The 13,298-nt window shown below is 37.3% G+C and overlaps 1 protein-coding gene across 2 annotated transcripts in view; it reads left to right on the top strand.

Annotated features, from left to right (window-relative positions):
- The window catches only part of LOC112682857, a 45,589-nt gene continuing 32,291 nt past the window's right edge, over positions 1–13,298 (top strand). For both annotated transcript variants that reach the window (XM_025553607.1, XM_025553606.1), the window contains exon 1: positions 1–625. In XM_025553607.1, coding sequence (XP_025409392.1) covers positions 574–625 — 52 coding nt within the window. In that variant the 5' untranslated portion in view covers positions 1–573. The remainder of the gene's footprint in view (positions 626–13,298) is intronic.

Raw genomic sequence — 13,298 nt, 5'->3', positions numbered from 1 at the left:
TTCCGTTCGGAGCCGCTCGATTGCCAGTCGTACGGTCGTCGCGCGCGCACACGTCTTCTCATCCGCCGCAACAACTCGCTCGCTCGCACGCCGCCACCGCCGTCGCCGTCGCCGTCACCACCGCCACCGCAGCCAACGCCGCCGGCACCGCCACCGCCGCCGACGCCGACGCGTCACCGTGCCAGCGAGCGCCCGCCGCCCGCTTCACCGTAGCACAGCTGTGCGCGGAGTCGCCCGACGACCGTCCCGGTTGTGTGTCCGCACCGTGTCCCGTCGCGCCGACCGAACACCGAACGATCACCGAATCGCGTCCGAGCGAATAAAAAAAGATAATCAGTCTCGCGGCAAGTGCGCGCGCGTGCGGTACCCGTGTCGCGCAATATATTAAACGAATAATATTCCAAAACACCGTCCGGGGTACATTGTCGCGGTTTTACCGGTTACCGGGAACAGGAAAGAGGCCGGTAAGATCCGGGGGACCGGCAGCAGCAGGCAGCGGGATTGCGATCGAGCGCAGTCGAGTCCGAGGACCAGCAGCATCCGGCGACCCGCGAGGCACATGTACCGTTGGTAATGGGCAAGAAGGGCAAGAAGACTAGATGGCGAGAGCTGCCCATCACCCTAGGTGAGTCCGACGGGCGGGTCACCGGTACCATCTGGTACGCGGAATTTACCGGTACAGGGACTGCGCGCGCCCTGGCCGCATCGTACGTCGTCCCGCGGTGTACGCCCATCGTCGCGTACCGGCCGCGGAACTGCGTCGCATGCCGTCCCGGTACCCAAGCACCCGAACGATAACCGGTTCTTTCGCCCGCCCTCACTACTTCGTTTATCGATTATATTTTGTAGCCCTTAACCCTTTCGCTTCGACACGTCGTAAGATATGTACGACCGAAACGTTTCGAAAACGCTGCACTGCGCGTTACGGTCATCTGTGTTCGTAGGTTCTCGCAATACGGACAAGTTGAACGAGAAGAGGACTCCGTACAAATACGGACTTGTCATCGTCATTTTTGTTGTTTATCGAACCGCGTGCACGTAACTCATCATTCGTTTTCCAGGCGACAGCGGTGTTATCATCCTGAAAGTTTTTACTACACCGTTATCGCCGATCGAAACAACACACTTACGCGTGCTGCTTAGACCGTAGCCCAAATATTTCACCGTCGACCGACTCGCGTTTTGAAAACCAACAGTGTTCTCGTTCCGATTTCAAGCCACCGTTCGAATTCGGCTCGAGTGCCATGTACCTACACGCAGGACATTCGAATCCTTCCCACGTACCGGTCCGTTGCAATTTTCCAATCCGCGTGTTGCACGGAAGTATTCAGCTATCACGTGAGAGACCTGGCGCGGCTTACCTACGAATCGATCCACCATCGTTGATAAAAATTACGTAGGAAAGAACAGGGGCCAGATTAACCGCGTAGTTAATAATACTGGAGCGTTAATAATACAAACTTTGAGTCGCGACGTAGTTTAAAGTAACGAGAAAACCACGGCTGGGTGGAAAAACGATTGGACGAAATTCAATAAAATAACATATTTTTTATTTATGGTAAAACGTTTAAGAACCGTACGCGTTTTGAATACTGGCCACCCACCAGCATGTAATATAATTCAGATTATTTTCGTAGATTTATAATTTTATAATTTTATAATTTATGGAATTGTAAAATCGACTAATTACGTCGGTAAAAAAAAAATTATTAACACTGAAATATACTTTGAAAATTAAAATTAAAAAAAAAAATCAAATCTTTACAATAATTCGGGTACTCCACATTATAACACCATGTTCTAACCTATACGCAATTGTAAACTGTTACGTAAACTCAAAAACAACGTGGACGCTTTGGATAATGTAATTAGATAAATTATCGATGTATACTTGAAGGCGTCATAAGACCTTCAATATCTGCGATCAGGCAATTGATTGACCGGTTGACAAATGGGAGGGTGGCAAGGTAGTAGGAATTGACGTTCGTACAGCAGAAACCGTTTACCGCAATTATTTTTTACACGACGTACAATTATATCTATTGATATTGCAACTAACATATCGTGTAGCGGCACGCAAGTTTCGATTCAAGTATGTCGTATTGGATAATACGACTATTTTTACAATTTTCTTCAATTCAATATCGATATAAGTAGTTTCTATTGTACCAAAATCTAAAGACGCACCGGTACACGTGTTAGTGATCATCGCCTGTCGTTTCTGTTCATAATGACTCTTTTTATGTGTCTATACAATGCTTGGTAAGAGACGCGTTTATTCGGGTGAATGTAGAGCCAACAAAGTAAAAGAGTTTACGTAATCCATTACGAATTTCCGCCGTAAAATCGCCTTTTTACGACCTATACCAGGACCTGCCGAGTAAAACTGTTAGGTTATGTACGTGATAACCTAACAGAACCGGCTGGCCGCGGCACGGATTGTAATTGTCCTTTTTTTCCTTTTTTTTTTTTTACATCGCAAACAATACCGTTTAGACCGACATGGTCGCATGATGTCGAACCATTGTGCTCGTCACTCGCTGTCGTGCACAGTTTCTAATTATGCAGGCGAAATGTGTACATTTAAATGACGTAACAATATCCGATACTCGCGGGGACGTTTACAAAACTAAATTAAAATAAGTAACAACGTGATCTGACCTTTATATTTTATGGTAACAATCGATGGCATTTTTAGACTACAAGATTTACAAGAACCTCTGTTGGACAAACAACGACTTAATATCGTACCAATAGGTCGACCGCGATAGGGCTCCCTAGCCATGGCTCTACAACTTTCCACGCAGTGATTCGTTTTCCTACGGACACAGTCACGATTTTCATTTAACAAACTTGCTCACAATATACGTAAAACATTAACATTAAATCACATTGACTTAAAACCGAAGGTATTATAAGCCCACTCAGCGGCGGCGGTATCACGTGCATATGTTACGTTGTAACGATTGGTCACTGGACTATACATTTGAGTACAACGTGGTATATACAGTGCAAGACGCGTATATAGAAAAAGCGGTTCACCAACTCTATCCACGACACAATTGACATTTTGTCTGATGAACAATTTAATATAGTATAATATTATTTATTATTATTCGTCGTCATTGTCGCGAAGCGGAGGTGTATTAAACGATCGCGGAGACGCGACGAGAAGTCGAGCGAAAGTGTTTTCTATTATTTTCTTTTTTCCATCCACGATTCAATGGCCTCCGGTCTCCGTTATTGCTGTTATTTTAATTTCAAAATTAATGTATGGAAATAAAATGTATCATACAGTAATACGACGACGACGATCTACGAGGCGTTTTATTCGCCTATCACGCAGTGTCTCACTTCTCGTTTCAAACGCGCGTGTACAAACCCTATGTATAGCCAATATAACATAGCCATATAGTCATCATGTTGCCAAAACGATTATAATTTTTCGATATAAACTTTTAAATTACGCCCAAAAGACCATGAATTCCTAGGCAATAACATATTCATAAAGGAATAAAACGTCAGATTATCATAATATTTGTAGGTAGGTATCGATGAAAACATTTTGTTTTATGGTTTCAAAATTTTTATAATAATATAACAAACACGCGAGACGTGTTTTATTGCAATCGAGTACAAAAATATAATTCACCACATGACGAAATATAAAACGTACATTTCCTAGCGTGACAAGTTGTACCTACTTGTAATAATACCAATCATTTAAAACTGTCGTTTAAAACGTTTATGCGTTAAAAATAACAATCGCTTAATTAATATACGAGTTTTCAAAATGCTTATTAACCCTTATTAATACTAACGCTATACTATATATATTAACACAACTAACATACTAACATTGGGCGTTTTCATGGTTTTACGGATTAAACAAATCGTTTTAAAATATATGTGTGTTCAACTAACATACACTAACGACGGTTATGGTTAATTATTCTTCCTTGCTTCTTTATCTATACACCTATAATAATATGCACAGCGTACACGTAATTATAATAATAATAATGAAACTCGAGATTCTCTTTGTGGGTAGTAAAATTCTAAGAAACGTTGCCAAAGTCTCTTAGGGGTTAAAAACATCGAATTCGACTCTCGATTTTTCGCCAGTGCACAGGGAAACGTTACGATTTTCAATCGAGTCGAGAATACGTATCGTCGATGTTCGCTCAATGATAAGTTGCAATAGTTTCACTTTCGTTTCGAAAAAAATAATCGCAACCGAAAACGTCGATAGCCACACTCACTACCGCGTACGCGGTTTCACATCGAAATGTACCCGCCTGTACCGCCTGTTTAAACGTATATTTAAACGCGCCCCAAGGATAATAATTGTTTGGCTTGGCAATACCGTAGGCAAGTATTAGAGGACTGGAAGGGGCGGCGGCGGCGGCGGCGGTGCAGCGCTCGCTGTTAGATCGATTTCGTTGTGTGCAGCAATAGCGTCGCGGCCGAAGCTCGTATTGCCGAGAATCTCAATCGTTTAACGCGCAAAGGTCAAAGAAGCCCTTTGGAATATAATTAAATTGTTATCGATTTCCTTACCGTCTGATACGATGCATACACCGCACACGCACACGGCAACGTGTATCCATTGATATATCCGGTCAGTGTTGATTACGGCGATACCGATTCATTGCCAGCGTCTCCCTTTATTTTCCAACGGTTTACGGTTACGCGCGAATAATCGAACTGTTACCGGTGTGCACAACCAGCGCTCGACTTGATGGGGGACGCAGGGGGACAGAGTACCCCTTCTAATTTTTAGGAATTTTAGCGTCCCCCTACTATTAACACGTTATAATTATAACGCTTAACAAGTTTTGTGGAGGGACGCAATTTTTTTTTTAAGCAAACAGAGTCCCCCTTCTTCAATTTTGCCAAATCAAGCACTGTGCGCAACCATATGATATCGAGAACACGCACGCACAGTGTTCGTTACGCAACGGCCAACACTAGGCGGTGCGGGAGGAAATGCTCGTCGTGAGAAAACGTACCCGCGCAAATGATAATTATCGTGTTTTAAAGAAATCAACCGGCGGTCTAAGCGCACGTACGCACATTCGCACGCGTGTTAAATTGGCTCCAACGCGCGAGACTTATGAATTTTAATGCGCGCGCACTGATATTTTATTATTATTAAAAAAAATAATAATAATAATAATAATAATAAACGGGTTCTCTTTTGCCGGTTAATTGGACCGTACGGAGTAATATCGTTAATTATATTGTTTTGTGCGTTCAACGTTGCCGCCGGCCCATTATGGTTCAATTTTAGCCGTACACGCGTTACACGCACAATCGTGCACACAACAAAACGGTTTATATATTTTTCCCTTATTCACACAACGTAGTCTCGTCGTTGTTACGATAAATCGATCACATGCAAACCGTTCGGCCAGAGTGTATGCCGTACGTAAATATTATAATACGTACGAGTACGTTCAAACGCGGTCTTATCGGTTTCACGTGCAATTACTTCCAAAGCTACACATGATCATCGTATTTTCACCGTTTTGCGCGCGTGCGTGTACCGAAAACACAACTCGTTATTCTAAACCGTTCACGCAGTGTCATAAAACAAAGTTTTACATTGTGTATTGCACTCGATCAAAGTTAGGTTAGGTTAGGTTAAGCCACGTGTGGGCGCGTGTATTTTTTCGAATTTCGGAACTAAGCTGTGAGATGTAAGAGAGCATACCAACGCCACTTATAGATGTGTTCATGTTGATCGATTTTCAGCCCAAAATCAATAATACTGTAGGAATATACTGAGTACCTACACAACGGATTTCAACTATTTAATTTTATCGAAAACAAAAAAATTATTTTGCCCGCTGTTTATTGCGAACGCACGTTACGCTGGACGAAATTATAATAATTATACAGCAAACGTGAAAACGTGTAGTCTTATGAAAATCTAGATTCAACGAACAAAACACCTCCTCTAGTGATACAATTTTGATTACTAGAATTCGTGATTCGGTTTTTAAACAGGTTCGTTAATCATTTTCAAGAATTCCAATATTTTCTACTATTCGCGTATAAGCGTAATGTACCTACATCGGATCAACGCGATTCTACTAGTAGAAGTCGAATTCGATTTTTTTACTATCTACTAACGGTTATTTGTCGATATCGTGTTTTTTTAAAATTTTTATTTGTTCGTCTTTATCGTACGAACACGAAGAAATCTAATTACATAACAATATTAACAAACATTTATCTTAAATAAATGAGTTTATATTGATACAATGTATTCTATAAATCAATTTACGAAAAAAATAATAAACAGTTTCTTATCGTTGCGGTCATTATTACGCATTATATATATTATTCTTCGTTTATTATTCTACTACGAAGACAGACGGGTCGTAAGTTGACTCTAATCTACCACATGAGATATCATGTGTGGTCGGAAAAAAAATACTGAACTCGATCTCGTATTGTATATTCATACAAACGCAGTTAATATAGTCCGATGAGGTTTAAAATATTTGTAACGCGACTCTGCGACGAATAATTACGGTGTTCTGTGAAGGAAAAGAAAACTGATAACATTAGGTTCTCGTCCGTTAATCACTAAGCACGTTGTCCCTTTGAAATCGTTCGAGGACAATTTAGTGTTTTTCAGTGCTCCTTACACGGGTGTTGTGGATGATAAGTACTAATGTACAACTGTGATAAGTTTTATTCGAACAAAAACGATCCCCTTGCACAACACTCGTAAAGTAATCTGTTTTTACGCCTTATATACGATCGTTATTATGTTTTACATTACAATTTTTTACATTGTATCATTCGACCAGCCGTTTTAACGAATCGTTTGACTTTATTATTATAATACGATGACAGCGTTGCGCGCGTTACAATATTTCTGTACGGTGTAGTTGATTCCGAAAAGGACCCGTTGTTCGCTACTCGAGTGCACATAGTAGGTCCGAGGGGAGGAAGAGGAGTAAAAAAAAAATTCTAAATCAATAACGAAAGGTAATAACCAACAGGTCTTATCAGTTGGTCTACACGGTTCTCTACCTACGCAATGACTCGAAACGAGTTGACGTGAACACGTGGATGATTTATGATCGCAATTGAAAATCATTTCCTCCGTATCATTTACGACGTTTTTTAGTGCATTTCGGAGAAATGAAAAACAATTTCATGAACCTGAATGTTCTTTATGGCCGTAAACCTTTCTCTCCGCCCATATACCACTCCACCATGTCTGCGTATTTAGAGTTTTGTTTTTTAATAATAATAATCTACCTATATGTATATACGACATCTTATACATTTACACGTTTTTAAACGTTATAACATTTAAATGTTACGTTTCGATGGTCTGTGTGATGTCGCATATTACTGTCCACGAGTGAACGTACAACTTGTTTATGTGTACAATAACTGTTCGAGTGCAAATAATCAGACTACACGAACGAAAATGAAATCGGATTACAACGCAATACCATTAAGTGTACTACTACACGTGAAGAAAGGAGTGATTAAAAAGTTTAAATTTTATTCTCTAGACATTTTTTACAGACATTCGCAATCTATTTAACCATTTATTTAAAATGCTAATTACAGACGAATAAAAAAAAATGTATTTCTGAAAACTTGAAAATAAAATTATTTGCTTACGGTTTGACTTAAAAGAATAAATTGCAAAACGTATCCGTTTACTTAGTATATATATAGGCAGAAATTTAAGAAGAAAAACAACTATAGAAAACTCTAGCTCTTTACAATTATTATTGTTGTCTCTTATACAAACCCGCTGTTGAGAATAAATTGTTTGAAATTTAGTAAATACTAAGTGGTTTGAGTGATACGAACACGCTTACTATTACTAATTTTCAATTTTATTTCAATTTTAAAATAGTATGATAATGAAGACAGTTTGAAAATCATTTGAATCGAACAGCATTAAAAGTCTTCTGTTAAAAAACTTATTAAATAGTTATAATAATACGATTTTGTAAAATTGTGAACTATCATTAATAACAAACGATGACTCGATGAATCCATTAAATATATTTCTAATGTAAATTTCATCTAGACAGAAATTTTAATAAACCATTTGAATAAAACCCTACTGTCTGTTCACTCATAATATTTGGAAAAATCAAAATCAAAACAAATCTACTCACAACATCATATTGTATCGTCTAATATATGATTTCGACGAATATTATTATTACCGCTGGTAGAACGGATCTCCTCTCCCTTGTCTTTCCCACTCCATTCTCGCACTCAGACCAATTCACTAACGGAATAGTTAAACATATTTTATAGCTTCCGCGTGTCAATTATATATACGGTATCATAATAATTATAATAAATTGTTATCGAGGCATACATATTTAAGTTTTTGAATCCCGTGGTATGATTGTCCGCATGCGTTAAATCAATTAGTAATTGCTATTATTATAACTCTTACCCTCATGGACTATTCCGTTGAAATAATGTAGAGTCACTGATTTGATCGAACGATATTTCACTTATCCTAAAAACTATAGTCCCAAATCTGACAAAGTAATGTTATCGAAACTAGTCATCATTGTTTTTCACATGCAAGCGTTAAATGCGACCGAGCGATTGTGTACAAATATTATTTATGTAAATATGTAATAATCAGTTATACGTGTTCCGGAGGGTGTTGTTATATTTAAAAAAAAAACTGACTAAGTCAACTATTTGTGTACGTTACATAAAAACACTTACGTACCTTTAATAACTGTGTGTAATGTATTTGTTCCCGAGAAAACGCACTGGGGAAATACTTTGGGGTTCTTTTAACGCTGTTTTATAAAAAAAAATGTACGAAAAAAATCAATCGAACCGTATACGACTGTAGACAGAATAGATTCTTAACTTTGCTCGACAAGTGCTAGTTCGTATCACCACATAGAGTGTAACATTTCGAATCAACTTTATGAATACGTTCAACCGTCCAGTATTGGATATTCGACTACCTAACGTCAGTAGAACTACACAATTTATGTAACTTTTGTACTCAGAATATATGTTATAGTTCTTATTTGCCATTAATCGAACTCGGTTGCAGCAATATTATTGTTATAATAATGAATTGCAATTTTGTATAAGAATATAAAATACGTTATTGAAAAAACTTAATGAAAAAAGTCAAAGGGTGGACCTTGTTAGAAAATTATTTCCGAATCCGAATAGATAAGTTTAACAAGTTTATGTACGTAGACAATTATGGAAAACAATTTTCTCAAAATAAATCCATACAGATTGTAAAAATAATTTAATCACTAGAATCATCTAAATCATATATGTCATGAACTATTACAGTGAACTCGAAACTTATTTCACAAAAATTTTTTTATTAGTATTATTCATATAATTCAGTGATTAAAATAATGTGCACGCGAAAAACGATTCATAATCGTAAAAGTGAACGACTTCCAACTTGTTTTGCGTATTGTCTTCATTGCTATCGTAAAGTAATGAATGCCTTGTAGTGCAATTGATTTATAGAACTGTTGTGGTAATCGCGTACGCATCCAACAATAAAAACAAACTCTTTGTATACAATAATGTTGTATGTTTAATTACAATCGAATGTGATTAGCGTGTAATATTATTTATTTAAATCCGTTCCGAAAGCGAGGATAAGCCGTCGGAATGACACGATTTAAAAAGAAAAAAATCATTATTTCCGAACACACGTTATTAAGTACATGGTACTTGATATTCGTTCTTCGAGCGCTTTCTATTTTTTAAAAAGCTGTAAAATAATACTAACCTAACTGCGTGGTTAAAGGAAAAATAGTACTCGTGGATTGAAATGCATTATTCTTAATTCAAATACGTATGGGTGTGGAATTTTAAGTAGCACGCGTCAATGAATAATATTTATTGTTATAATGGACCGTAATAAACACGTTTTAAGCGTAAGGGTATTGTATTGGTAAGAAAAACTATTTGCCAAATTCCTCCGGCCCAGTATTGTAGCATTTTATCCGACAATGTGATTGGATACGTTCAAACTCTGTTCGATTTTTGAAGTTAATAATTGTTGGATCATTTTTTTAGATAATGTTCAAAATAATTGTGGTTTCGTGGCAACGCAGGTGTTTTTCTCTTTCATACTTGAAAACTTTTTTGTTTGAAACTATCTTCATACCGCCTAAAACGAAATATATTATGTATTAATCGATTGGAAATTTCGTGTTGATTCCGACGAATCTAGAACAGATATTTTTCTAATAGTAGTCGATGTAAACGCAAAAACATTTACTGCGATACCGCTATATATGTTGAAAAAAATATTTCAGTTATACCAAAAATAGTGATTATCTGAAATAATTGAAATTTGGACTTATTATTCATATCAGCATTTAGAAGGCGTACTAAGTGGTGTACAAATTTAATAATAAAGTTTAATCAAACCAATTTTTTCCTTTTTATCAGTGCTTTAATAATATTATAATATTATACAATTTCTATATTCTTATAACTCTGCACAGTCCGATTAATATTGTCGTAAGATTATGTAAACTCTGAATCTCAAATCATAGATGGGACAGTGAGTTATATGATACACACACATGATTTAAACTGTTTTATTTTCTCACAAAACCTGTTCTGAAATCGATTGTTCTGACGGACTGCAGATTTTTTCGGAACTAAGGTATTGTCGACTTGTTGACCGCACAAGTGAAATAAAAATATAAAAAAATATGTATAAAAATATATATTACACAAGTTACAAAAATGGTCTATTTATTCGTATATTTCTTTTTCATGACGCCAATCGTTGGCAACGAACATTGACAAACAAATCGAGGTGCACAATATTTATGTCGATTAGACTTTGTTGCCGACGATCCGATGTTTTCCTTCCGAAACGTGCATTCGACATCATGAAATAGATTTCAGTTGCAGTACAATAGAAAGCACTACACCAGTAGTCAATTTCGAAACGAATAACTAATCTATGTATACGGGCTTTGTACACTTCGAAATTCGTGTGTTTCAAATCACCACTATTTACTGGAGACCGGTAGTTACAATTACATTCGAGGCTCTTTGAACGTGCGTACACTTGCATGGAGCTTGTGCATCGTTTTGACGTCGGAAACCTCGATCCTTGGTAGCGGCAAAACCCAAATATAGTTGAGGTTTTTTTTCCTTGTTTATAAAAGATAATTACAATCCGTACATACGAAATAATACAATGAGTAAATAGGTTAACATAGAGTACTTAAAATGGCAACAAGAGGGAAGGGAGCGTCTGTTTGACACTACTTCTATTAGTTGAGTTCAAGCCGTTTTTTTGTGGCCCTTGATATAGAATCGCTTGCGATGACGATCGCGATAGCCGTTATCGTAATGACCGTTGGATTTTTTTTATTTTTCCAAGACTTAAATTTTAAGCCTTAAACCGACGAAAACGAATGATGCAACGTCAACGAATGCCGAGTACAAGTATACAGTAGCTCTTTGTGCAGTTTACGTAGGGTGAACGATACGATTTGTAAAGTTACATTCAATGCTCTTGCACGTTTACTATACTGCATCGATCACGATGAAATTGATCAAATTTACGTTTCCGATGGTGGACAACAATCTATTATGATAAACGATTACATTATTATATTATCCGCCTGGACCGCGATTCCCATCGTTGTTCCCACGGCCAGTGGTACAACGACCGGAATGGAGGTTGAAGTCCAACATATCGTGTCCCTAAGATTCAAAGAGGGTCCCGTCATAGGCGTAAACTTGGAAGGTTTTTCTAACATGAAATAATTGAGTAGCGCGTTTAAAGTAAGTAGTGTTGTAAAAAAAAAAAAATTACTACGAGTATTTAAATAGTTATAGGGCACCAGTTTTACTTTATCACCTGAGTCCCATGATCGTAGTTCTACTGCCCATAATTCCTGTGCGCGAGAAACGGTTCATCACGGTTTTGCGTCTCCTGCACAAGTTCGATTGTTAAAGAGAGGTAAACTCGTTTCAAGGCAGCGACATGATACATAACCTGCAGTACACATCGTCAGTAGCATACATGTAATGTATTTGCAGTGCGTGTCGACAGGATTTGCAAAGGGTAAACATGCATTTTTGGCACCCACCCACCCTTTAAAAATGTATAATGTCTCTCTATTCTTCAATTCAACAAAAATGTAATAACTGGACAACTGGTACTTGAGCTAGTTTACATAATAATAATTTATAGCACCAAAAAATACAGTAATATTGTGTAACAAATATTGTTGCTAGAGGACATCCGCTGTCCTTTCAAAGTTTGAAATGGGCATTCGTCCGTTTTGGACCCATTTTCGCCTCACCACTGTAAAAACTCATGTATACATATGACATCGTTTTTACCAAAATTATTTCATCTCGTGTTTACATCGAAGTCGAAGTGTAAATAAAACAACTATCTAACAGACCATCTCGTCGATTTCTGAGCACTCATTAGTACTACGTGCGGACTCTCAATAACGTCGTTTGATTGTACGTCCCTCATTTAGATTACGTTGTTCCTTGTCCCTTGTTCGGTAATGATGAGTTAATTATTCGAGCTCTTTTTGGATAACCATACCCGTAAACCCATTACTTTTGAACATTACTCGAGCCCTCCATTACAGTATATTTTAGTCAAGTGATGTTAAACACCATAAGACGTTAACTTACTGAGCCATTTTTGCGCAAGGTAGACTGACCTACATTATTACCATTAACATCGTTTATCGGACGAACGTAAGCAACTGCATTTTATAAACGTTTAAATTTCCTGTGAATTCATTTTGTTGTGTGCACATCAACTGCGATTTTTACACGAGTAATATTTCAATTTGTAATAAAATCTAATACGGGGTCGAAGCGTTTAAAAAAGAAATTGGAATGAATAAATTAATAAATAAAAAAACATTACAATATTTCCCGGTACGATTTTTGTTAATTGGCATGTGATACGATTTCCAAGAGCTCTATCATAGTGTCGTCCTTCTTTATTTTTATCGACGACCGAAATCAATGATGAAATAAATAATTGAAGTGTGTAAGTAATATTTCATTATAGTTTTGATTTTTTATAATGTAATCGATTTACATTTTATATTCTATTTTATTTTTTCGTTTGTATACACATGTACATATTTATATATATATTTAAATCTCTAAGAAATCATTTCATTCATATACGCGTGACGTAAATTCAGCGTGTTAGAAAATCAGTGAAACCATGAAACCGTACTGCGTAGGGGTATGTAAATATAAATACATTAATAATAATAAATTAA

This window comes from Sipha flava, unplaced genomic scaffold, assembly GCF_003268045.1.
Source record: "Sipha flava isolate LNK unplaced genomic scaffold, YSA_version1 213_pilon_pilon, whole genome shotgun sequence".
NCBI lineage: Eukaryota > Metazoa > Arthropoda > Insecta > Hemiptera > Aphididae > Sipha > Sipha flava.
The sequence above is the reverse complement of the archived record's forward strand: the minus strand, read 5'-3'. Positions and strand labels throughout refer to the sequence as shown.